At 41.7% G+C, this 27,094-nt stretch overlaps 2 protein-coding genes across 3 annotated transcripts; both read left to right on the plus strand.

The window, feature by feature from the left end:
- The first annotated feature begins 12,956 nt into the window (after nt 1–12,956).
- zranb2 (zinc finger, RAN-binding domain containing 2) lies at nt 12,957–17,444 on the plus strand. Of its 2 annotated transcripts, XM_079575545.1 has the most exons (10): nt 12,957–13,108; nt 13,606–13,658; nt 13,730–13,838; nt 13,917–13,999; nt 14,068–14,144; nt 14,219–14,368; nt 14,440–14,615; nt 15,757–15,816; nt 16,458–16,598; nt 16,825–17,437. In XM_079575545.1, the coding sequence occupies exons 1-10, from the start codon at nt 13,053–13,055 to the stop codon at nt 16,880–16,882; spliced, it is 963 nt and encodes a 320-aa protein (XP_079431671.1). In that variant the 5' UTR covers nt 12,957–13,052; the 3' UTR covers nt 16,883–17,437. The 2 variants fall into 2 exon arrangements, with proteins under 2 accessions (XP_079431671.1, XP_079431670.1); XM_079575544.1 differs by having other exon boundaries at nt 16,458–17,444.
- Nucleotides 17,445–18,090: 646 nt separating this feature from the next.
- Nucleotides 18,091–21,457, plus strand: ptger3 (prostaglandin E receptor 3 (subtype EP3)). Its single transcript, XM_079575068.1, has 2 exons — nt 18,091–19,190; nt 20,333–21,457. The coding sequence occupies exons 1-2, from the start codon at nt 18,261–18,263 to the stop codon at nt 20,660–20,662; spliced, it is 1,260 nt and encodes a 419-aa protein (XP_079431194.1). The 5' UTR covers nt 18,091–18,260; the 3' UTR covers nt 20,663–21,457.
- The last annotated feature ends 5,637 nt before the right edge of the window (nt 21,458–27,094 follow it).

A 27,094-nucleotide genomic window follows, 5' to 3' on the forward strand; every position in this document is an offset into this window, starting at 1 on the left:
GCAATCAATAAAACAAAGTTGAGTAAAAAGTATAAACAACAATTTATTACTGGCCAGTTAAAAGTCAAAATAAAAGGACCAAAAGTAGAGGGTTTAAAAGGACTAAAAAGCTAAAAGGAGGGTGTGCAAAAGGTGCTTTCGGTGGGAGGCACCATGTGGGGTTCCGTGTGGCGGTGGAAGTCACGGGGCCAACCTCCGGGCATACGTGCCCCGGAGAGTCCTGCCGCTCATCCGGCTGTGCCTGTCCGGGTGGCCATCGTCCGCCCTCGACACCGCTTACGTCCCTTGTCCACGAGCTCGTCCTCCTGCCCTCCGACCCTGCCCGTCCCGGTCCTCCCTCTGTCCGGTACTCGTTCGTTCCTGCGTTTGTCCGTGCCCCTCCGCGCCGCCACTCCTGCCTCCGACCTTCGTCTCCTCTCTCCCCTCTTCTCGGTCTCTGTCCGCCTCATGTACCATTGCCTCAAGTAGGCACACCTGCAGCAATCGGCGGGCAGGGGGCGGGGCTCCGAGGGCAACGAGCAAAACAGTTTAAAACCATGCATAATAAAAACACACAAAAAGCAACATAAAACCAGTCCCGTCGTGCCCGTGTCATATACAAAGAACTGCATTATGGGAGTTGTCAGGTGATGCGCTTGTGCCCAAATGCCCAATGTCCTCTCTCCCAGTGCACAGTACACCGAGCAGCCACCAGAGGGCCCCTACCGACCCTTGCTACGCCTCTGGTCTTAGCTTTCAAATGAAATGTTACACCTATAGCTCTCCAGGCAAGAAAACTTCTAGATTTGGGTAAGGTTGGCTGAACTGGAGAAAAGGCACTTCAGGTGGGGGTTGAGGTTCAAAATAAACTTTGTCCCGGTTCCCGAAAAATGATCCTAGTTCCAGATCGGCTGCACAGTACAGTAAACCGTCACACGCTGGATCACTGGTGATGGAGAAAAGGCCACGCTGGTCATCTCGTAATTATGACTTCTCCCTTCCTTCCTTCCTTGCTTGCTTTTGGTTTTGGTGCATAATCAGCTCCGTCAGGCCAGAGATAATTGATTCCCCGTTTATGCAAATGGTATGGATCTGGAGCGGAGACGAGCAAATACCCGGCCATGTTGTCTGTGTGTGTGTGACATTTAAAAAGCAGATGAAAAAGATACGTAGACTTGAGTCAGACGGGGGGGGGGGGAGGTCTCATGCTCAGACAGGTAGCGCTAAACAGACGAGACAATGAGCAGCAATGAATTTCCGATGTGTTTTATCACTGCCTGTTTAGGGACCTTCACCACTGTGCGTTCACTGATGGGGCTAAATGAGGTGGCGCTCAAGCATGCAGAGCCGCGGCAATTAGGTCCCTCCCACCAAGCAGCGCCTGATGCAACACAGACATTTACGGAGATTTATAGAGATGGACCCGCCATTTTTGCTCCGACAAATGAGTCAAAGGATGCGAAACCGACATAAAGTTTCACATCCGTTCATTGAACATGTGTCAAATCATAAAAGGCTTCAGGGTCAATTTCTGTTTCTCAACGGTAGATTAGTTGTGAAAATATCAATGTTTAAAATTTGAATGGCAAAGCTCTAAAGTGCAGCTCACACCGTGAAACGATTGCACCCACAACCTTGTTTCAATTCAAATGCCCAACAAACCCGCTGCTGAAAGGTTTCCTGCTTTATCCTCCTCTTTTTATTTATTTACCCAGGCCGTGAGTGTTCGTTTTCCTCTAAACAGAAACCTTCAGAGTGGAGTGCACAGTAATGGCTTGATGTCAGCACTGAATGATGGATGTATTAAATAACTTTCCCTGTGGGATGCCATACCTTACAGTCACATTCACCAGATATAGATCCAGAGAAAGTGTGTATAGCTATGAATCCATTCCAGCCAAAGGGTTGCGGTTACGTCTTGTGCCAGCCCAAAGGGTTTCGTAATATGTGTATCACATAAATAGCATGAGCAATGTTAATAAATTGAATGTGTGTGTGTATGTGTGTGATGTCTTCGTGTCAATTTGTACTCCATGGACCCCTGTCAACCCGTGCTGCTGTCACCAAAGTATTTGACAAAGGCTTCAGGTGGCAGAGGGTCTGTTGCCTCAAAACCAGCGCTGAAGCCCCAGTTCTTTAAAGTCACTCACCTGTCAGGCCATGGCTGATCAGCTGCCAGCAGCCCAGCGGGTCGCCTCCAGCACAAAAGGTAGCACTCACTCAAGAGAATTAAAGTTTTTCACTTACTACTCATAATATCAGCAAATTACCTCTGTGTCAATGTCCATTCCACTTAAAGGGATATTTCAGGATTTTTGACATAGGGCATCATTTCCTAGTTATCCAGAGTGTGTGATTTCTGGCGATATATATATAAATGTCTGTGTTGACTGAATCATTTTTGAAATATAATCATTTTGCAGTTAAAAAAACGTATGTTTGAGCAGCATCAGCTTCCTGGTTGTAAGCTACGCAGTGGCGGAGTGATCTGCTTGGTTACCGGATCTACAGTAGTTTGTTCACAAAGGATCTTTCTACAAATCAGATATGGAAACATTTGGAGGACTACCCAATGATTTTGAAGAGGTTTTTAATGCAGGCTACTAGTTACCATAGACATGCACTAGCCTAGCACTAGCCTAGCATTTCTAAACTCTTCAAATCTAAGGACTGCATGAATTAAAAAAATATTTCCAGAAATCAACAACACTGGATAAAATGAATCCTGAAATATCCCTTTAAGAGGAGAGCCGCTTTCTTTGTATATAATGGTCAAATCTAAAATGTGTGCCGCACCATGTAAAAGTGCAGTATTATGTTGCCTTTGTTCAATTCATCAAAATTATTTCAGTGTCCATAAACAGTTAATCGCATTTCCTGATTCCACTCTGGCCTTAATCTCCGCTCATTCCCACCGTATAGTATCAATTCTTCGGCGGAATCTATTTTGTATGAATGCCTTTCGCTTCCAACCATTCTCTCAATGCCAAATGGGCTTCTCCAAATGGACCAGTTAACAAAACCTGCATGCCAAGCTGTTGACATATTGTTCTCTATCTCCCGGGAGAAAACACCCTAAAAAACAAAAGCAGCACATCGAGGAGAGAGGAGGCTGTGATGGCTCTATCTTATTGCCCGCTGCCACTCACACAACTCACGCATCAATCACGCCAATTCACCCCGGAATCCCTGCAGCTCCATGGAAGCAATTTGTCACGCATCCTCGGGCGTTTGAGACATGCCTCTGAAAATCCCGACTAATCTGACTCAGATAAAGGTGATAAATTTACTTGAGGATGCTAATCAAAAGCATGTGTTAAATGTTTTAAAGGGAGCTCCGAGAGGTGAGCTACTTCACTGAGGTGAGAAGAAACGCTTTTTTTCCCTTCTTGATGTGTTCAAACAGCCAAACAAGATCAGTATCAGAAGAATTAGAAAAGTTTTGGGCACCTGAGAGGAGGCTTTAAAAAGAGCATTCCACTTGTATTCCTCTTTCATTTGAGCACTTTTGATGTGGAAATAGAGGGGAAAGAAAAATATAAAAGTAGCATCTGGGGTGGCCACTCAATTTCAGATAAACCTTCTCGTCTTATCCCGTTATGAAACATTTGAGCCACCTCCCTCTCCGAGTGAAGCTCTTTGGCAAAGTCCTGCAGTACAGTATATTATTCAGTAAAAACACGGTACTACGTGGGTTGTCCAAATGCTTCAGCTGCCCGGGGACAGGCTAGTCAGGGAGGATGCATGTCAGCCTTTCAAGTGCAATTGCCATCCTCAGTGAGCCCTCGGTGGGAGCAGGCTGCTGAGAGGCGCCTGTGATGGGCCCAATTTAATGCTCCATTATGTAAATTGATCATCTCAATTGACCATCACTCCGGTAATCGTATGGGCCGACCGGGTTTCGGGGACGAGAATGTCTTCAGCAAAAGATACTGCATCAGTTTCAAGTGGAAGTGCACAAAAGAGCAAATATACGACACAGATAGACGGGTTTTGGGAGGTAGGTAGATACATAGCAGAACTCTATCTATGGCACATTTTTCTACGTGAATTGATGGAAATTATTTTTGAAGATGAATATTTGGGCCTGCCAGCTGAGACTTACAACCGGAAAAAAAAAATCATTATTGAAGAAGTGATGCCATCTCCTGTCACTGCGTAAACTGTGAGGTAAAATCTGAGGGCAATTGGCTGTGGATATGAAGAGTGTCATGTAGCGTCTGTGATGCAACTTGGAGCAAGACGGGACAGAGGGGCCAAGCGAGGATCGGTCAAAATAACTGTCATTCCTTTACACTGGGATTGTCAAGTGGAGAAATCAGCTAATCACCTTGACATCATTAGGGATATTAGTTCATCATGTTAAGCCACCAAATTGGCCCAACATCAATCCAATCTTCTTTGTTTTTATGTCGTTTGTGTTCCACTGTAGGCCATTCATTATCTATTGTGTTGTTTTGTCACTGTTTGTATCAGCACGTGCAAACCAAAATTCCCTCTGGGACAATAAAGAGGTGAGTGCCTCTGAAATAAGCACTTATCTCTGTTTCATCTGGTTCCTGTTGTTGCAACTGCCACCTTTCTTATTGAATGTGTAAGAAATTTCAACTGACTTCCAATGCATGGAAGATGCAGTATTTGAGGAGGCATACGTTGATTTGTAGTTTATTTGGTTATTTTTCCTACTTAAAGTGACAACTTGTGCGTTTAAATGCTTTACAAATGTAATAGATTGTGTATAACTGACCGCCTGGGACTTCTGTTTGACACAACGCAAGTAAATAATTATATATTTTCTAAAGTCCCTTCCTCCTCTGATCTAAGCAACTAATCAGAATCCCCGATGCCACTACTGTGACCAATGAGGCAACCTAATGTGGTGGTTTACACCTGTCCATTAGGTGTCCGTCACGTCTAAGGCTCTACGGCAGGAATACGAAGCGATTCTATCTTTGACGGATGCCGGAGCGTCATCAAAGATAATCGCCTAGTTTTAACATTGACGTCAAGGCGGAACTGCTTTTCCGTGTTTTGGTGGGACAATAAACAGCGTAACACCACTCCATCTCTCCATATTCCTGGAAGTTACCCGCGCATCTCTTCTGAAATGATTCAGCTAAAAATGAGCTAGCCACAGCTGGGTCTGTCCACCGTGACTGCGCCCTGTGAGTTCCAATCAAGAGGGGAGAGAGGGACTTGATTGTTTACTTTTAAAGGAATAGGCCACCGTTTTTACATACTAAGATATGCTCTTAGCTCACTTTAGTCGAGTTAATATATCCCCGTCTGGTCTTTGTCCGTGAGCTCTGCCAGGCAAACGGAGCACATACGCAGCCTCTCCCACATGTCATATAGCTCCAAAAAAGCTCACGATAGAAGCTACCAAGCTCTTCCACGTGTTCCCTATTTAAATAAAGTTACGTGAAGTGTTTTCATGCGAAGTATATTTACACAGAAATGTAACATGTGGATTTTATAAGCAAATAAAAAGGGGGACTATATTGTGAGGCGTAATGATACGAGGAGTAAAACGTCCGCGCAGTAACTCCTAAAGGTTATTGACGGAAGTGGCCTATTCCTTTAAAATATATCTCTCACTCCTCATTTTGCAATCTTACATAGTATAACTTTAAGAAATGGCCATCAGCAAATACATGAAAACAAAAAGTCTGCTACTTTAAGGTGCATTATGGAACTTTTTTTGTGCATTTTTCAATCAATTAGTGCTGAGCACTCATACAGCCATTGGGTCACAAAAAGGTCAGTTAAGCACAAAATGCAGAGGACAGAGTTCCCTATGGGGGCAGTAAAGCACACCTTAACTTTGACATTACAATGATCATGAATTCTGTCCGTGCTCATAACTGCTTTTGATTGTAACAACTTTATTTTTATCGCACATAAACAACTGAGCTCTCTGTTGCTCACACAAGACCAATGGAGCGACACAAGCATGAGTCAATGCAGTTCATTTCACGGCCACCGCTGTCCCTGTTGATAATGCCATAGTTCTAAACAGATTAGAAGCGAAGAGATAGGGTTATTTGTTTTCATTTCAGTCCAGCGCCGAGTAGATATTCCACACGACATGCTTTGCAGTTAGCCCCAAATTGAGTTACATATTGTGTTATTTAATAGTTTAGGTCGAGTCCCTTTAAGCGACCCAGCGGCACCCGATCACACGCTTGTCTCCGTTGAGTGGACAGGCAAAAAGTCAGGGCATCAGCATATTCATTTTGTCGCTGCCTAATTGCATTTATTGGCCATGTCAGGCTCTTTCCTAATCCAGGATTATGATGATGCATTAACAGAGGTGAAAGTCTGTTTACAAGGCATTTGTTAGGCGGTGTCAACATAACGAGACAAATTCCACCTATCGCATTAATCACTGCACTGCCAGGGCTGAGCCAGGTGACGCATTAAGCCAAGGCAGCCTTTCGTTCACAGAACAAAATTACAAATACTGAAAATAATGAAGCTGCGTATCTCAGGATTCAAATAACCGTGTCACAAAATATTTTGTAATAGGTGACAAATGCATTTCATTTTTAAAGCAACAATAAGGAACATTTGGTTACATGTCACAAGAGCCATTATGTTATAAACGAGTCAGAGATACCAAATATGATCCTATAATGATCAGCTAGAGATTGACAATGCTCATTTTGTGAGTTATCAAAATGAGGCTTTCAAGCAATGCAGCAACATCTCTGTGGAGACAATTGGTGGTTTCAGCAAAGTTACTATGCGCCACATCTGAGGAAATGAGATCCCACTCTCGGCACATGTTTTTGAATTTAATTAATGAGATTGATGCATGAATTTTGTTAAATTTACTTCTCAAGAAATGGAGAAATGTCAGTATGGCTGTAAGTGAAAGTCCACAATCACAAGTTTAATGAATAGTCTTTTTCATTAAACTTGTGATTGACAATCCAATCTGTGACTATGCACTTGCTGCCGTTGTGCAGCTTATACCTGGTGAGATCACCTCGAGTATTTTGTTTAAGATGGAACATTATAAACTGAATGTCATCGTAGAAAATCACCAAGTTAGAAAGCAAATTGCCCAGAGACTAACATTGGCTAAAAAAAGTATAAAAGAGACGTAAAAACAACTCAGTGAGCTGCTGGGCCACCACTGGTTAATATCATCACGTGCACTGTAGTCTCCTAACACTTTTATGGGAATGATTTATGTCAGTATTTCACATTGTGGAATCTCCATGGGTTGGTTATTATAAAATGCACCAGGAAGATGTCCCAAAACGTTTATAGGTTATAGAAAGGTTTTGATGACACAATCCCGAGCTCTGTGTCATGTAATGTCAGAAGCTTTAATGATAACACTCTTTCAAGTAAATTAATTCTCAGTAAGTTGCAAAGAGACAACATGCAACTTACAAAGAGAGTCAGTAAAGTGAATTGGCAATGGTTTAAGATAAACAAAGAGAAATGGCAGGATCAAATGCATGGTTGAGTGCGTCGAGCTGCAAAAACAATTTTCCTCTAATTGAAGTCAGGTCACTTAATTACATTCACAGTATTGTTTACCTATCGCCCTTTCCTCGCTCACTGCTAATCTGCCTGTGACTTCTTACAGAGTGCCATTTAACTTTTTCTGCTACAAGTAGTATAGAGAATAGTACAAGCGGCAGTTGAAAGAGCAATAGGCAGGATAAAAAGAGAAAAGTGTATTGAACAGCATTACTATTTTAGGATTTTGACAGAGTTGACAAACAGCAGCCTATCATCCTTTTTATTCAAATGTCTATCAATTCAATACAGTGAATTGGATCTGAGAATATAATCTATTATGCTATCCATTGTAGACCGTAAGACTGAAAGATTCTCCTTGGTTGGTGCAATGGAAAAACGTGACAGTTCACAGTCACATCTTTGCAAATACTGTAATTTCAATTTGCAAGTTCCGACTGTGTTCTGCATGCAATCCTTTATTAATTTATATAGGTATCAAAAGCTGGTTCACTTCAAACCCTCTAGGCTGCTCCCTGTCTGTATCGAATTGGACTCCTGTGCACTTGAGTATTTCCTATTATTTTTCACTTCATGCTTAGACATACACAGGCACAAGGGGCCACAGGTTGAATGATACTCGCTTTATTCTGTCTGGCATCTGTGCAGAGGGGACATTGATTTCTTCTCCCTTTCGAGCCATCCCCAAAAGTGATGTGTGGCAATTAAAGCCGTGCCTGCCGCACCGACCTGACACTGGCGTTTGAGAGATGACAGAGGAGAGCATCCCCCCGGCCGGGCCCAGGCGGAGGCACGGCTTTGGATATTGCATTTTGTGCCGAAACAGGAGAATCATCAAGTGGTCTCGCCTCTAACCCTGTAAACACTTTATCGCTGGATATATCTCCGATTCCATTTGAAAAACTGTGTCTCTTACAGTATGTTCCAACATCACTCCTGCAATTCTCCGCTCTGTCAAGATCGGCCGGACTCAACACGCCGAGGCTGTCAGCAGAAAGGCCCAAGATCAACTCAGGTATCAGAGTGTCTTCAGTTCAAAAGATAAAAATGGGAGAACATGATTTGGAAAATTGCCCTCCAGGTAGTGCTCTTTACTGGAGTCAACTCACTGCGAGGGAATGAGTTGTACTATATAACAAAGCAGTAACACTATAGCGCACCACCAAGAAATGTCCATCTAGGGACAAGTGCTGCAAATTAGCTTCTTATAAGCACTACGATACATACATCAGACTTATGTTACAATTTGTCTATGTTTTTGTATGTGTCCCTATAAAAAAAAAAAAAATGTCTGAAATATCGGATGAAGACGTCTGATAAAACACATTGAGCGGATCATTGTTGAGTAAACATTAATGCATTTGCTTTACCGTTGAAACAATCAGTTCTGCTGGGAGGAAAAGGCGCTACATCTGATATGTAACTGGTCTAAGTATCTCATGCTCTGGCTAGCCCGCAGTTAGCTTTGCCCGCTAGCTGTTAGCTTCTTCTTTCTGATTCCATTAGTGTGTATTGGGGCCTCCGACCCGGAGGCAGGGAAGTTGCAATTGTGGTTTTCTGGCCAGAGACACCAGGGGGCGATGAAAGAACCCCAATCATCCCATCAACCCCCAAAAGGGACAACTATTACCCCCAAAGGGACTACAAAAAGGATTTATTAAGGTAAACAAGTTACTGAAGTCGACAGTTCCGCCAACCTCAAACCTTGCTCAGGTTGGGGAAGTAAAAATAGAAATAAAAGCAATGGGAATTTGAATGGGATGCTACTTCCGGAAGCCAGCAACCGAGACTAAGAAAAAGCGCTATATAAAACTGATGCATGATTATTATTATTAATAAGTCACTAATCTCAGTATAGGGTCAATGAAGGACAAATTAATCTGTGTTGTTTTTAGTTAAAACTTTATAAGAATTGTAAAACGGAATTGTACAACATAAGAGATAAACAATGTTTTTCTTTAGGCAAAAATGATGATTACGGTTGGAGAAAGAGTATATTCATTACTTTCGAATGGTACACTTTCTATCATGCTTTGGAGGTCGGGTTTAGCTGAAGAGTTGGGAGTGGACTGCAAAATGCACGCTCTCTGCTTTTCAAAATGAATGTGCTTTAGTGATAAGGGCCGCATGAAAGAGCGGGAGATACAGCACAAAGCAGCTGCACATCCGCCAGCACCACGGCCTGTTTCACTGTGGCAGTCGACACAAAGTTATATCAGCCTGTGCGGCACAAATAGATGTAATTTCCTTGAGTATAAGGCCTATGGTATATGTTATTTTATTGCCTAATTATTCTTATGAGTCACTCTATTACAGCCTGTTCTGGTGACTGGGCTGTACTATCTTTTGAAAAAAGGACAGTTGATTTGCCTCACAGATAAACTCCCTCTTATTTGTTTCTATGCCAATATTGTAGTTAATGGGTTCTAAAACATACAGCTTTTGATAGTATATCACTTTGCCACCGTAAAGTCCTACGGGATCACTGTCCAGAGCAGATGTTTTGATTCCAATCCCAAGCTTCCAAGCACAGTTAGTGGCCATTAAGCTCAAACTCTCACCTTCTCACTGACACGTTAAAGCACCATGATTATTGGACCTCCTTTGACAAAATGCATGCTTTCACTCCTGTTAAACAAACAATCACATGGTGAAAATCCACGTCGCCCCGCCTGGTTAGAGCTGATTCATGGTATTAACTCAAGAATGGAGGGGTAGGCCATGCCAGCCAGCACCATCCAACTCTTTGCCTCTTTTCCTTGGGAACAGCTCTGTGCCATCTGTCAGAATTGGAAAGCCCTTGTGGCTCGCGGCAGGTCTCTCCAAGCCTATATACGCGTCTGCCTTTCTCCTGTCAGACTATGCAGCGCAGGAACGGCCATCCATGACCGGCCGGTGGTGGGGAGAAAAGTGTGTCAGCTTGGCCTAAAGCTTCATTGTCACCCATGAAGTACCTCCACTGCTGCTGGTATCGACCCGGGACGCTATCAGATGCAGCGACGTACATTGGTCGGATAAAAAGAAAGTCCCACTCCGAAGCCAATGAGACATGTTTGCCTAAGTGCTGTTCCATTAATTAGGTGACAGTCAGTGATTTTTTTTAAGCCGTTCTGAGCTGGAAGCAAACAAACAAACAAACACCGTCAGTGCTGAACTTCAGAGTTCATGACGTCACTGCAACGACCTGCCTTCCTATAATAAACCCACTAAGAATAGACTCAGTGGTGGTAAGAATATATAGGAAGTTTGGAATTATTCAATTAAAATGGAGTCAAAAAGTTTTACTATCACAGCCCTCTCTGCAAATGACAATTACTTTCATCATGAGATATGGATAATAGTCCCCTGCAGCATGTGGTCACCCATTGCACTCACAACAGTGTAGTCCCAAGCCTCTATAAATTCAAATAGTTAGGGAATCCAATTACCGCGCACACAAAGCTAAGGTGCAGATGATTTGTTGTGGCAATCCCGAATGCCGAAAGGAAAACAATCCTATCCGGTGGCTATTAAGGCTTTATTTGCTTATTTATTGCTATCCTCGCTTTAACTTCCAAACAGCTTCTAAGAGGAAAATTCCTTTCCCGTCATAAAAGCAAAGACTTGATGACAAAATAAAATGGATGCCTTGCAGAACTGAGGCTGTGGCCTGGTGCATATTGTGTTTGAGATGCCACTGATGAGGTCGGCGTGTCATTTCCTTTAACACAAAGCGGACACATCCCGACGTATGACTCCAGTCTCCATATCTTATCTCAGCCGGCCCCTACTACGCCTAATAATCTTTGTTCTGAGTGCTCATAAATCACGTCTATGTCAGCATAACAGATAAGGAGATTAGAACAATGTATGATTAAAAATGGGCTCACTTCATTGGGAGTGTTTTCAATTAAATAAACCCGCCAAGGATGAGAAGCGGAGGACAAGCTTCGGTCGTTTTGGGTGGCAACGGACAGAAAAGACGGTAATGGAGTGCGGTTAAAGTAGTAAAGTGTCAGTGGTGAGGCTCGGGGTCAGGCAGCAGCTGTGGCGGTGACCTCTCAGGGCCACTGCCTTTGACGACCACACAGAAAAACCACCAGCATAGTGCACATTGTAGCGATTATGGGTACTGAAAACATAACGTTGCCATCATAATGTGGGGCGTTGAAGGTGTATTTTTCATTGCTTAGTATCAAACGTCTTGTATTAGAGAAAAAACATGTTCAATCAATTTACCTCATTCAAATGATGACTGATCGTGCACAAAGAGTTGCTGTTTGGAGAGTTTTCATGCCTTCAAATGTCTCAGTATTTACTTTCCCCCCAAAGCCTGAATCACAGTATTTATAGACCATCCTCTTCACAATCACTGGCCGTGCGTCAGCCAATCAGACACAATAGACAAACATTATGTGTGTTGGCAGTGTCAAAATATTGCAGTTGCGTATGTGGTTCAATCATTACTTTAGCTGAAGCAAAACATTCTATATGTGAATGTACCCCACTTACTATGTAGCCCACTGCAATAATAATAGGCCAGTTGCTTACTGCAGTAACATGATGAGCTCACAAAATGACAAATAGCTCACTATATACAATCTCCATGCTAAAACGAATTCATCAACAGAAAAAACAAATCAATGATCACTATGACTCTAAAGGTGGCAATGACATACATAAACTGAAGGGTGTGACAATTTGCAGTGGTAAAGCTAAGCATTAACTGCCATCTAGTGGATATTCTGTGTAGTGTGGGAACAAAATCAGTTCAGTAATGAGGATAGGCTCATGTCCACACAGAGGATTTAAGTCACAATGGAAATGTCATCACAGTCCTATTCCCAGAAGTGGGTAGAGTAGAGTAGCTAAAATATTTACTCAGGTAAGGGTAGACTAACTTTACTTATACTTTGCAAAATCATTTTACTTTTAAAAAGTAGGGACCAAAATAAAAGGCTACTTGAGTACTGTGAGTAACTCCCATGACGGAACCTCCAGCACTCTCTGTTCCACATTGTCTGAGACATTCACTGAGCACGTAATCTGTTGGGGCCTTTTCCTCATGGATCTTGGATGTGACTCTCACACTCACTAGTCCTCGGCATATGAAGGCAAACATAATGTCATCGTCTATGGAAAAGCTGAAGTTAAAAAGCAGATCCCTTTTTACAAATGATCTCCTGACCTGAACATCATTGAAGATCTGATAAACCTCCAAAGAGCAGCAGGCTATGTGCTAGACTGCCAAAAAAAATCTCTTAGTTCTTGAAGACTTTTGTAAGGAAGAATGGGCAAATATCCATCAACATACAAGAGGGATACGATGCATTCATTTTGCTGTCCCCTTAACTTTTGCTCTGGCCTTTTGTTTACACATTTATGTTATTTTGAAAATGTGATGCAGATGGAAAGAAAACCTTTTTTCCTTTCATTTTTGAGGTTCACCCACCACAGCAATGCGCAACAGTGCCAACAGGTGGCGCTGGTGAGGCGCAGCGCCGGAGCTGCAGCTGCCGAGACAGAACTGAGCACGTTCAGAGCTGCTCAGACAACAACCAGCGCCAACATTTGTCAGCGCTCCAGCCTAAAAAAAAATGTCAGGGAAGAGTTTTCGAGTAAGCGACGGGGACTGGATTTGTCCTGATAAGAAGTGAGTACCTCAGGGTTATCACATTGCAGAGAGAATCTCTTATAAATACCTGTCTGAAAAGGACCAGTGCACGTTAGCATGTTGCTGTTAGCTTGTAGCATGAGAGGCCCTGTAGTGTGTTGATTTCATACCATCACTGGTCACATTAGTGTTAGCCATTCACTATCAGCGTAAACATAAAGATATCTAAGCCTACAACGATTTTTATTTTGAAAAACTGCCTTAAATTTACCCGAATGGCAAGCTAACAACCTAAATGGGCTAAGGCTAGTAGATTCTTGCTAGCTTGAGAGGGTGCTTTCGGCGTGATGTTGTTGACTGTGGAGAGGAATCTAAATTGAAAGTGGGGGGATCGTGTTGCAGTGTATCTACTTCGTGTGTGGGGCCGATAAACCCAAAAGTAAGGAGAGTAGAGCTTTTACAGAAGAGGACAGGGCTTTGGTGAGCAGAACGTCAGAAGTAAACATTGCTTCACCATATATGTGCTCTGGTCACAGGTGCGGAAATGTGAACTTTGCCAGGAGAACAAGCTGCAACAGATGTGGCAGAGGTGCGTCAGTGTGCTGGATTTGAGGCGCTGATGTCAAGCTTGGGTTTATTTTTGTGTATGTTTTTCGGCAGAGAAAACCACAGAGGCCAAGATGATGAAAGCAGGAGGGACAGAAATTGGGAAAACCCTGGCTGAAAAGAGCAGAGGCCTCTTTAGTGCAAACGACTGGCAATGTAAAACGTAAGTCCGACATTACATTACAAGAAATGCATTGACATTTGAAACAATGGTGTTTATAAAACTTGACTCTTGGTACAGATGTGGCAACGTAAACTGGGCCAGAAGATCAGAGTGCAACATGTGTAATACACCCAAATATGCCAAGCTTGAAGAAAGAACAGGTAACAAGTTTTTTGAAACGGCTGGAAACATTTTTAGGCTCTAATTTGGAGAATTTATTCCCTTTCAGGTTATGGTGGGGGCTTCAATGAAAGAGAGAATGTGGAGTATATTGAACGAGAGGAGTCCGATGGGGAATACGATGAGGTCTGTGTTGCTGAAGTGATTTGAAAGTCTGTTTGAGATGGCATTATGTTACACTTACACATCTCTTGTCACAGTTCGGCAGGAAAAAGAAGAAGTTCCGTGGTAAAAGCAGCAGCACGTCTTCCTCTAAAGACGGTGAAAAGAAAGAAACAAAGCGCGTAGAGGATGAGGAGGAAGAAGAGGAAGAAGAAGAAGATGGCGATCTCTCAAAGTACAAGTTGGATGTAAGTTTATTGGTTTAAGATACCGTATTGAAATGAGTTCAGTCGGTTTGTAATAAAACTTTTCTCTTCAGGATGATGATGATGACGAAGACGGAGACCTCTCGAAGTATGACTTGGATGCCAGTGACGAAGATGGGGAGAAGAAGAAGAAGGAGGAGGAGGAGAAGACCAAGGGCAGTCGCTCGGGCTCGTCCCGTTCTCGCTCTTCCTCTCGCTCCTCCAGCTCTGCCTCACGGTCCAGGTCCAGGTAAACGGGTACAGGTCAAAGGGTAACAACGGGCAAAATGTCAGTATCAGCTCTATATTCCATTTATGCCTTGCAGTCATTGTCCTGTAATTGTTGTTTTCCTCTATCTTAACCTTACTTCCTTTAGTAGTATACATTTTTTACATAACAGATCCTTCTGTTGTGTATACTTTTGAGTATTAACGTTTTGTATAATATCATAAGCGCAGTCAGAGGAGGAAAACCTGCAACATGGCCAAAATATCCATGTGCAAGAGTTTTGGTTCTGTAGTGTGACCCACTACAAAACTGTCTTAAATTATCATCATTTGAAATGTATTCATGATATGAACTTTATGCATATTATGACATATAAAACCATCCCCATAAATATTTTTTTAATGTTGCTTCCACTCTGACTGCCGCATGATGTGCCCCTTGTCTGGACTATACTCAGGGTTAAGGGGCCTGGGGTAGTTTGTACCCCGGGTGTAATATGGCTCAGGCCAGATTATAACCCCATGATATCCGTAGAGTGATGTACACAAGCATTTCTTTAATTTTTCAACTCTTTATTTATTATTGAAACTTTGTCATGTTCCAAGCAAATGTCAGACTTGCGCTTATCCTCAGCCCAACACAGAAACCCATACAGTAAAGCCAACATGTACCCTTGATTTGTGACCGGTTCATCACAAAAGAGGCTAAATATCTTTATTATAAATTGAAATTTTAATACATTTACCGTTACTTTAAAGGCACAGATCATGAGTCTGCTATTTTAGAAGAGCAACTTTGTGAGATTTGGCTCCGTCAATAGATATGCTGGACTGGCCCACAAGCATATATGTTGGGACAGTTTATACCCATGAGTATAATCTGGCCTGGGCTAAACAATACCCGACAATTTGCTGAATGTCTCTCCCTGCCCTTTACCCCCTTTCACCCTGCACTTTCCTGTCCAATAAAGCCTATTGGCCAAAATCAATATTTTTGAAAAGAAACCTTTTTTTTTACATTGAAATTACAGTAGTCATTGCTGTGTATTGCTTTAACTCTGCATTCGCACATGCATTTGCCGTTTCTCTGTGATGGCAGATATTGAAAGCTACTTATTGATGCTGTACTGAGATAACTGGAAAGGTTTTGTTTTGCGTTTCAGGTCCCGCTCTAGAAGCTCGTCCAGCTCCAGGTCTGGCTCTCACTCCAGGTCCCGTTCCAGGTGAATGAGGTGACATGCACTCTCCCTCAGAGAGTGGATGTGTGGGGCAGATGCTCAGCTCAGTCCTTTGGTCTAGTTTTATGTTATCACTTCTGTAGTCAGATATACGGCATGGCTACACAATTATGGCACAGTTGATTTTGATTTATTTTGTTTGGATTATTGACTCTACTTTGTTTGAATACTAATAGACAAAGATAGATACAGTACCTTGAGGGTTAATCAAACAGCTTTCATCAGATTTGTAGCGTTTTACCCAAATTGTTTGTGTCTCTTATCCAAATAGGGATTAACACTTACTAGCACATTGGTGCAACGGTTTGCGCTAGTGCCTCACAGCAGAAAGGTCCCATGTTTGATTCCCCGGCCAGACGGTTCTGTGTGGAGTTTGCATGTTCTCCCCGCGTCAGCGTATGTTTCCCCGGTTTCCCCGACCATTGAAAATATGTACAATAGGATCCCCTGAAAAAGAGATTCTCAGTCTCAGTGGGACTTCATGGTTAAATAAAGGTATAAAAACAAAGAAAAACAAATCAGCGCTTTTTGGAAGGATGTGTAGAGCAGTTGATAAAGCCATGCAAGTAAAGTTGATTGTGACCTTGCTGACCTTTGTACTTGGTCTATCCTTTCACAAAATCCAGCTCCAGGTCTGGAAAAGGCTCATCTCGGAAGGCCTCCCGTTCGCCCTCCTCATCCCCCGAGAGGACACTCAAGCGCAGTCGCTCCCGGTCCTCTTCTGGAGAGAGGAAACGCAGGCGCTCTAGATCTCATTCGTCCGAAAGGTTTGGGTTTATGTGGAATACCACAGTGGCACAGAGCGTTGTTAGACGTCTGCTGCCTTCTTCTGTATTTTGGAATGATCTCTTTTAATAATATATGTGGCATTTTACGCTATACTGATTTATTGCGATAATATACAATTATTTTTTATAACTAGTGATAAATAAGTAGTGACAAATAGTTTAGCGTGCTGACCTTGTGCTCCTTCCCATTTGTGTTTGCTTGCAGGAGGCGTGGGCAGTCCTCTGGGTCTTCCAATTCTGGCTCCAGTTTAAAAAACAAATAACTTTAAACAACCATTGAACACAAGAAAAATAACCCTTACTGCAGTGCATGTTGTATTACAAGAATATCAAATACATCCATTCAGTAACACTGTTGATCTACCGTCTATCAAATGATAGTCATTATTTTTGTCCTTTTAAACATATGCAGTACAACCCAATCATTCTTCAACTGTCTTAACTGTAGATGTCCAGAACTGTCCTTCGAATATCACCTGTTCAGTGAAAACATTTCCATACAAGGAAGTCAATTTTTCTTTGTTTCAGTGTCAGTGTAAAAAAGACTTACATTTTAAAGATGGAAGGGGAAAGGCTCATGAGATATTTTTTTTTCTGCAATGTTTTATTGAAAGAAAAATAATAATTGTTGCAATGTAGGCCTGTGTTGTCTACTTTTATCTTTTTTTTTTCTCTCTTTTTTTTTGAAGGTAAGTATTCTTAACATTTTTCCAGAATGACTGTAGTACAGGTGCTTTAAAATGTTTTGGATTTGTGTTCAGCCTTGGCGTTTTCCATTAATTGTGTCACTAAAAAAAACCACAATAGTTTCTAGATAATGCATCCACAATTTCCTGCTGTAGGATTCAACAGTAGTACAGTATTCTATTTGGACAAACTCTAATGTACACATGTAAATAAAACAGTTCAAAGATGCAGCGTCTTGATTGTCATTAACTGCAGTCATTTTCTCAAGTTTCGAAATGCACATAAAACACGAGCAAAATTCAACTTGAGAGCGATGACTCTTGAGATTTATCCCGGCGGGTAACACGTGGGCACTGTTTCTGTAGTATCGAAAGTGGTCAGCAAGTGGCGCTCACGGCACAATTAAAACATTTCATTTTCAATGTCCGGGCAAGTTGTGTGCCGAGAACGAAATGAATAGAAAATAAAACTGCAGAACATCAGTGCAGTGCAGTCCAATATTGAATTGCGTTAGGCTAATCTTCACCCGTGTCTGCAAAGGTTTCTGGTTTCCCCTACCACTAAAAACATATGCAATAGTTCTAGATGAATGAGATTTGGGGGATTTGGCGTGTTTACATGCACGAGTCCCATGTGTGTTCATTAACATGCGCTTTCCCGACCAAATAAACGAATAACTTGATTAAAAAAAATATGATGCTCGTAACCCAACCTCGAGAGATCAACCCCCCCTCCACAACCTTTCGGGACAATTTGCTGTTCTTTTTAACAGACCTATAATTACAAATAATTCACGGCCAGGTTGGCTAAGTGGATGTGAACGCTACTACAGCCAGTCAAGAGCGGTGGTTGTAAATTGCACGTGTTCAACGGTCTCGAAGTCCCGCCTATCGCGCGTAAAGACGCAGATGCGCTTTTACGCAGCGCATTCAGTTGGCGGCGGTTGGTGCATAGATGTGTACATTTTTTTTTTTATTACCACTCACACATGGCTTATCTGCTCTACACTTGTTTATCCCCACCAGAAGGATGACAGTGGATGCGTGTGATTCCCTGGAGGACTTTCAGGCGACTAATGGAGGAGACATGCTGGACTCCAACATGTCCAAGACGCTGCACGAGGGGAATATCACCAAGAACTCCAGCTGTAGATCTGTTTCAGTCGGATTCCCAATTACCATGATGGTGACTGGGATGGTGGGCAACTCTTTAGCACTTATCCTAGTTTATATCTCCTACAGAAAAAAGGAAAATCAAAGGAAACGATCATTCCTGCTTTGCATTGGTTCACTAGCGCTCACAGACCTCTTTGGACAGCTTTTAACAAGCCCAATAGTCATATCAGTTTACAGAGCCGACTTGAAATGGGACAAAATCGACTCTTCGGGCTACTTGTGCCCTTTCTTCGGTGTTTGTATGACAACTTTCGGCCTGTACGCACTGTTTATGGCCAGCGCAATGGCAATTGAAAGAGCCACTGCCATAACAAACCCGCACTGGTACTCAAACCACATGAAAACCAGCGTGACCAAACAGGCTCTAACTGTCATATGGTGCCTTGTGTTGCTTTTTGCGCTTTTGCCCATCTTCGGAGTCGGAAAATACACGCGTCAGTGGCCTGGCACTTGGTGTTTCATCAGCGCGGGGGACAGAGCGGTTTCAGGCAACATGTTTTTTGCAATCACTTTCGCGGCACTTGGGATTTTCTCGCTGCTCGTGACACTTTCTTGTAATGTGGTGACCATACGGGGCTTGATCATACGCTGCAAAACGAAGTCCGGCGCGTCACAGTCCTCAAAACAGTGGGAAAGACTTACTACAGAGACAGTCATTCAGTTGTTAGGGATTATGTGCGTCTTGTTGATATGCTGGTCCCCTTTGCTGGTAAGATTTCTTTCAATATGCTAGTTTATTTGACTGTTTCATGCACACGTTTTCTTATGTCTACCTATCTTGTAACCTCATCATTCCCCAAGCTATAGGCTACCAATTCTGAGACAATGCCCCCTTTGAAACACTGCTGTCATTTTCAATTACAGGCCAATCCACTTAGTTGGGTCCTGTTAGAAGGGTCTGCTGGTGATGCTGTGAGGTCATGCATTGTCAGTTACATATTTATTAGTCCCTCAGTGGATATTAATAGAAATACTGGACATGACTGTGGATCTGTGTCCATGCAGTATGTGGCCAGGCTCAACACTGTGGCTGCTGATGATTTAGCAAAAAATGAACTATTCCGGGGACTGCTGCAAAGGACCAGCCTCCTATGGTGTTGCAAATGAGCAGTTTTGCTATAACACTAAAGACAATGTATCTGGTGTATCTAATGCTATTGTTACGTCCATTTCAAATAAACAAATAAATTCATAAAATAAACATGTTTCCTAGACCATTTTCCATAGTATGAAGTAGTTTAGGCGATCAATTAGTCATATGTAGCTACTTCCCACTTCATTTTCCCCAAGTTTGGGAATGGACAGAGTGCACTTGTTACTCTTTTGTACCTTGACTCTTTTACACACATTGATGTTGTAAAATACTTAATTACATCCTTAAAAAAAAGTGTGTTTGTAATATGCAATTATATGCAATTTCTTGAATTGCAATAGACATATTTTGCATTGTATTAATACATTACAATTATTAGTATGTTACAGCATTTAGTACATTGTCAACATTTGTTAGTTCTGTTTTTGTCTTATGTATCTTGTTAATTGTCATTACCGGTAGTGTTTTGTGCTTATGGACCCCCTCGGAAACGAGATGACACATCTCATAAAGCATTCCATTGAGAAATTGAATTAAAAGAGGTTTACTACCAGGTTTATTGCTTGTTCAGTTCTTACCAAATTGAATTTTTTACTTTTTGTTTTTGTTTTTTTGAGTCAGTATCTGTTTAGAAGAGTCCTGGTTGAACAGCATGTTGATTAGAACAATATAAATATTGTTAAACATTTTTATTTACACAAATCTTTCAAGATTGTATGTCTTGATGTAATTTTCACACTCTGTTGTATGTTTCACAGGTGTTAATGCTAAGGATGATCTCCACACAAACCTCCTCCCATGAGTGCAACTCCACCAGTGGGAAAACCAACCTGGGCCCCGGCCGGGACCACCACTTAGATTGTAACTTCTTTCTCACTGCCATCCGCCTTGCATCACTGAACCAAATTCTAGATCCATGGGTCTATCTGCTCCTCAGAGAGATCCTTCTTAGGAAGTTCTGCATCATGGCCAACGCTGTGTCCAACTGCTCCATGGAGGAGCGAAAGGACACTCAGACAGCACGTGATGCCCTCAACAAACAGAATCAGGACAATGAGAGCCTTCATAAACCACAGACAAATGATTGAAACTGGATATAATGTACAAATGTTATGGGGGAGCCACTGCAGCCCTCATAGGAAAAACGTGGAGTATTTGAGGAAGCCACGAGTGCTTTAAAGCTAACCAGCATGTGGACGCATCACCTTATACTCCTATTGGCTTTTCTGCTGTTGTAGTAATTATCACAGCCATACACATCTGGCAAAGCATTATGACCACATGCTGTGTGTTGGTGGCGGTGTCATAACTACCTATGGTGTAGCTTTATACACAGCAATGCAATGACTGTCAGAACCAGCATTAACTTCATGAGCAATCTGAACTCAAGTAACTCTTGTTACGCATTGATGAGCCTTCACCTGACACACCACAGGTCTGTTTCATCACTGATCTTTGTTTGGATCTCTTTTGACCATTGATCGCTGCAGATAATAGTGAATGAGCCGGTCTTGTTGATGTTCTGACACTGCCGTCTAGCCACTTTAAGTTGGCTCTTGTCAAATCCACTCAAATCCTTTCACTGCTTCTAAAGCATCGACTTGAAGACAGATTGTCTTGTTGCCCACCAACAGGTGCCATATAGAAAAGAAAATGGCCTGATCACTGCACCCTCAAGCAAGGCCTATGTGAATGTGTACAAAACATGTCGACTTGTAAATAACGGACAAAGTGTTTTAGAGAATGTGCAATTTACATAAGGAATGTGCAAAGAAAATGCAAAATCTTAACTATTTATTTGTATAAAGAAATACTATTTATTGTTTTACATTTTGGACTGTTGGAAGTTTATTGTTGTCTCTGAAGTAAAAGATTAGTGGCATTATGGTCTACCCAAAAAAAATGATTGTAGCTTCAAATCATTTTCACATGTTATAGAGTATGAGTGGTTTATCTTAGCTCGACAGTTGCTACACAACAAACAACTGAAAATGCTATACAAACATTAGTTCTTTAAAAGAAAACTACTGTTAAGCCGGAAGACACAACTGCAAAATCAATAGTGAGTCATAAAACACAAATGGTGTGGACGCTATGTTAATACAATTCACAGTACAAGGTCACTATTATGGCAGTGATAATGACAGAAACGTGAACATACAGAAAACAATCATGTGTAACAATAATGTCGGAGCATGGCATGTCTGTTCTTTCTGAAGCGGCTTCAAAGCGAAGTACAGGAGGCATACGCTCTGGCTGGGGAGACACACCATCACGACAAATCCATAAACACGTGACAATATAGTGATCATTGTTCCGTGTAAGACTGATGCAAGGCAGTATTTAGGCTAAAGGTCGAGTCTGAATGTACATTTTGAGTTTTGGTTGTAAAATGATTGACTTTCGCTTTGGCTCAATAACCCAACAATAACTCTCGGTTAATTCACGCAACAACATATGAGCCTTTTGTAGTGTAAGATTATAAAGAGTTAACTTTCAATAAAAATTCTGTCTCTAAATTAGGCATTATCGGTGATCAATCAATGTGAGACGTTTAAAGCGATTAGTAAAGCGTGTAATGTTGAATGTTTGTTTTTTTCCACAAAGCTATAGCCTCGACTCTACCTCTGCTACATTTTAAAGCTTTGTTTTTCTGTTCACTTGCACAAACCTCCTAAACATCCTAACCATGTTAAAACAAATGCACTTTTATTTTATTTATGAGCACATCTGGTTTTGCTGACCGGAGAATTGTACACTCTGCCCAGACCCAATCCAGTCTTGCCTTCTATACAAGTGATAACGATGCTATGGAAAATCATTGTCTGTAAAAGCCAAAGTGGGGATGTTCTTGTCGTACTAGAGTTGACAATATGTACAGGACATTTCCCCATTGAAGGAAAAAAACAAAAACAAAAAAAACAGGTTTGCCCTATAGTACTGTGTCAAGTTCAATAGTTCAAATGCAAAACAAACTGACATCCTGGAGCTGACAAGTGACAAGTTACTCAAGGAGAAGATGAGCGCAGCCTTTATGTTATGTAGAATACAGAATGTAAATGGTTGCATTAAAGCAGCAGATTTTTTTGTTTTTTCATACCAATGATACAGCCCTCCAACTAATCTGGTCCGGTCCCCAGCTCATCTTCCCATTAAGAATAAAGATGATGCTGTTTTTGATTGATTCTTGAACCAGATGCGGTGGGTAACATGGCCCACATACATATAGCCCGTCTAAGTAGGTATTTTTAGTGACTTTGAGTTGGTATTTCAAAAGAATTTCTTCCAAATGTCATAGTTGAAAAAGTCATAGTTGAAATGAAGTCACTCCAATCAAAGCAAATATGTAGCTAGGCATTAGGCTCCCATATTTGAACAATTATTCACCTCTTGCATCAGTAAGTACACTTAAACGTATACTTAAAGTCCAACATATGGCATTTAATCCATGTCATTAAAACCTGTGATTAGATTAATTTGTAAGTGGCCTTAGGGTACGGTCAGTTCACCGCAGGCTCCGGCAGTTTCCATTTGAATCTTTCAGCGGGCTAATTAGAAAATGTTTGTGCAGCAAAATACAGCCTTGAAGATAATTCGTGTCATGGATTTCCACTGTGCGCTCTCTGCTGTGGAAAACTGTTCATAAGAAAAATCCAGCTCGTGAATGGTGTCATATCTTTAATAAAATAAAGTCCATCAAGCAGTCAGACATAATTAGTTAATGTGTACTTTGCAGTTCATAGGATTCACAGGAGAAGAAGTGATACAAATCAAGTTTACAAGTCAGCGTCATAGTGCACATACTGTACAGAGCAGAGCAGGTTTTGTTTCAATCTTTCCTTTTTGTTTCCCCTGAAGTTGCAACAGAAAATCACCTGCCCACACCTATAATGTGCAATGATTGTTTAGTGTTAAAGCGAAATTCTTAGAGCTGGAATAAAGCAAGTTGTGATAGGTCTGTTTTATTTTCTCACAAGCACCTACTGTTTCTGAATGTGAAACTCTATACAGGTGGAAACCAGATGAGGGCTGTCATTTCAACATGTTTGTTCTGTTTGATATCTTGAATACTGTACGTTCCATGAATGTTTGCTACTGCCGCTGTAGATTGATATGTTTGCTACGACTAGCCTTATGTAATATGTGCCTGAGAATGGAGACTCAGGCTGTCTACAAAGCTATTCAACTGTGTGCTGTCCGCTGCTCCAATTGTTTTTTTTTTGTTTTTTTTTGGATTAGCTTTGTGCTTCTGTGAGTCGCCCAATTAAAATGAAGAGGAAAATATGAAATACACATCAAATAACATAACAGGGAAAACATTTGATAAATTATGTATAAATTGCACATAGATTGATCCTCAGCACGTGCAATAATTGCATCATATGTATTTATTGTAAAAAAAAAAAAACACGATACGACTCAGAAATAAAAGTGACTTTTTATGTACTTTTTTGTCTCGTTTGGTAATTTTTGGTTCAATAATAAGAGCTACTGTGGCTGAACTGCCTTTGCTCTGCCCAATCCCGTCAGACCTTGGAAGCTAAGCAGGGAAGGGCCTGGCCGGTGCTTGGATGGGAGACCGTTTGGGAACACCAGGAAGCCTAGCGAATGTAGTGAGTGAGTGAGTGGTTGATGGTGGTCGGAGGGGCCTATGGTGCAGACTGGTTGCCTCGCTTCCGTCAGTCTACCCCAGGGCAGCTGTGGCTACAATAGTGGCTTACCACCACCGAATATGAAGTGAATGAACAGTGCAATGTAAAGCGTCTTTGAGTGTCCAGAAAACCGCTATATAAAAAATGCATTATTATTATTATTATTATTACTGTCACCCAATGTCAAACAGAAACAAAGGCGTGTCCTGAATGAAATAAATAAAGAAGAGTCTGGGGGTTGTTCACAGCTGTTTCCACATTTCAGTGAGATATTTAGAACTTGCATAATGTATAGTTTAGGCTCCCTCTCAAAAGTCAGAAGTCTGGTGTTGTAGCAATACAATGTGTCTGCTGGTTCTTATGTTCTTTATTGTTGTTGCCAAAAGGCAATCAGCAAACATTTACAAAGACAATGAAGTGAGTGAGTTTTAAGGCAATAATTTCAACCTGGATAAACTCAGACACAAAGAGAAAGCATTAGAGGCTGAATTTACATCATCTGTCTGTCTTAATGCAGAGAAAACGCATCACCTGCAACGTGCATGAAACTTTGCACTGAATGAAAAATAAACTCATGCAACTCCTTTATATCATAAGGCCTTTTATTATTATTTTTTCTCATGTATCTAATATTTTTAAGTGGAAAAAATGAGTTTCCCCCTCGTTGAGCCGAACGAGAGGGAAACTGGTGCTCGTTGGTGGATGTATTAACCTCTAAGATTCTCCCTACAACCCATATACGGAGTTGCTATAACTGTTGGACATTACATTTTTGCTGAGATGAGCTCAATCATGCATTCCTCACCCCACTGTGTCCCATGACTGCATTAAGATTTAATCTCAGTGCCTCTCCAGGCTGCAGGTGCCTCTCTACAGACATGATTTAAACTACTGCCCACTCACTATCTGTGTAAAATGAGTCTGAAGACGCGAGGCAGCACTTGCAGCTATCAATAAAAGCTAAAGAGCCGTTCTGATAACATCTGAGAGTGATTTTAAAAGCTTTGATTCAATTAGTCATGAGGAGTGTGAAGCGCCTAGCTGATTTTTATAGAAGCCATTTTATTGCTGAGTAAGGGCACTGTCTGCGTCTGATAAACTCTGGTGGGCCCATTATAGACTTTATCATCCCATTATTCATACCTGTGGGCAGCAGTGGGCATAACCAGTGGCTTTCCTCACCGGCAGCAGTAGAGGATAGCACTTATCTCACAAGGGTTGTAGAAGAGGAGGAAACATTGATAAACAGTGGCGTTTCAAGTGATAATCTGAAAGTTTAAATGTTTTGGAAATGGTATAGATTGTGTTTAATCGAGCGCCTGGGTCTGAAATTTGACATAAAGTAAGAAATATTAAAAAAAAAAAAAAATTTCCCTAAAGTCCCTGCCTTTGCTGATGTCAGACACGAATCCGAATCCCCGAGCTATCACTTCGACCAATGAGACGAGCTTTCCCGTGAACAGGTCCAAGTGACTTCCTGTTTCGATTCAGCACACCAAAATAAAAGCACCATCTTATTCAGTAGTGGTTGTTTTAAAAAACAAAAAAATTATGTTTTTTTCTCGCATATTTGCCGGTTTAGCCGGGTGGACAGGTAGCCACATAATGGTACTAGCATAGGCTATATTTGCTAGTTCAGTTAAATCAGATTTACTGGTCTTACCCAGCAACACAAAATATCCTGCATTTTAAGCAGCACAGATTCGTTCGACTGAGAGACAGAGCTGAATTACTAGAGGTATAATTTTATTAATAAATAACATTTCAAACTTCATACATCTTGTTTCCGATAACCTCCATGACAGACATCACAATTTCATGGACACAGATATACAACGTTAAGAGATAATACAGTCCATTTGGGGGCTTTGCAGAATAGACCAAACTGAACAGAACAGAAGCTGGTCCAAAAGGGGAAGCTCGGGACACTCGCTGCAAACAGAGCCTGAAAGTAATAAACGTTTAGGCTACTTTACATCTCTTTCAAAGAAGATGCAAATTAGCACGGGTATTTTGACAGCCATACCATGAGTTGAGCGGGTGATGGCACGCAGCTCCTACAACCACCCACACACGCACGCCCACGAGGAAGAGATCCATCGCCGAGCCACCGGCATGCAACAAACAGTCCCCCGTGAGCTCACACGCACACTAGACAGGTAATCGGTACAAGACTAACTCACCAACGCTACGATGCCCGCACACTCTCGCTAGCCTCTGGGCTTGACGCCTTTACAACAGGGGCTTTAGTGCGCCTAAACGTCACTTTGAAATTTATTTTTTATTTACATTAAATCATATATACATATATTTACATTATTTACAACTTATATTCTTAAACATTCATGTTCAATTCGTTTATCCTTACTTTACTTATATAGCATTTATCAGATTCCAAGGCATACTGTAGCTCTATGACAGAAACATGAGAACAAGAACAACGCTAAAATAATAATACAAAGCAAAACAAAAAGTAACAAAGGAACATCAATTGGCCTGGCCCCTGCACAGCAGAGTCTGACGTCACGGGTGGGAGAGCTCAGGTGGAGGGGCGGTGTCCTTTTATAGGCGCGACCTCACACCACTACACCGGTCTGCCAGGACCCGGAAGTGGAAGTCGTGACGTCAACAAACGCATTGTTGCAAGTAACAGCTGAACTTATCATTGAGACGACCTGTGTGCTTTTATTTTGGCGTGCTTGCTATGATTTGAAGTTATGCACAAAGTCGATTGACAATCTTACAGACTATCACTAAGAGAACTCTGGCCTTTGTGAAGTTATTGCTTTTAGATACATCACATGAAGGAAAAGAATATTCTGGACTTATCCTTTAAACGGGGCCTGGGGGGCTACCTTCAGGCCTCCA

Source organism: Gobius niger, assembly GCF_951799975.1.
Source record: "Gobius niger genome assembly, chromosome: 17".
Taxonomy (NCBI): Eukaryota; Metazoa; Chordata; class Actinopteri; order Gobiiformes; family Gobiidae; genus Gobius; species Gobius niger.

What these genes read in the sequence shown, in the direction of transcription:
- zranb2 (XM_079575544.1), top strand. Translation starts at nt 13,053, where the DNA reads ATGTCAGGGAAGAGTTTTCGAGTAAGCGACGGGGACTGGATTTGTCCT. An exon ending in CTGCAACAGATGTGGCAGAG is followed by an intron (nt 13,659 to 13,729) that starts GTGCGTCAGTGT and finishes GTTTTTCGGCAG; the next exon opens with AGAAAACCACAGAGGCCAAG. An exon ending in CCGATGGGGAATACGATGAG is followed by an intron (nt 14,145 to 14,218) that starts GTCTGTGTTGCT and finishes CTCTTGTCACAG; the next exon opens with TTCGGCAGGAAAAAGAAGAA.
- ptger3 (XM_079575068.1), top strand. Translation starts at nt 18,261, where the DNA reads ATGTGTACATTTTTTTTTTTATTACCACTCACACATGGCTTATCTGCT. An exon ending in TATGCTGGTCCCCTTTGCTG is followed by an intron (nt 19,191 to 20,332) that starts GTAAGATTTCTT and finishes TATGTTTCACAG; the next exon opens with GTGTTAATGCTAAGGATGAT.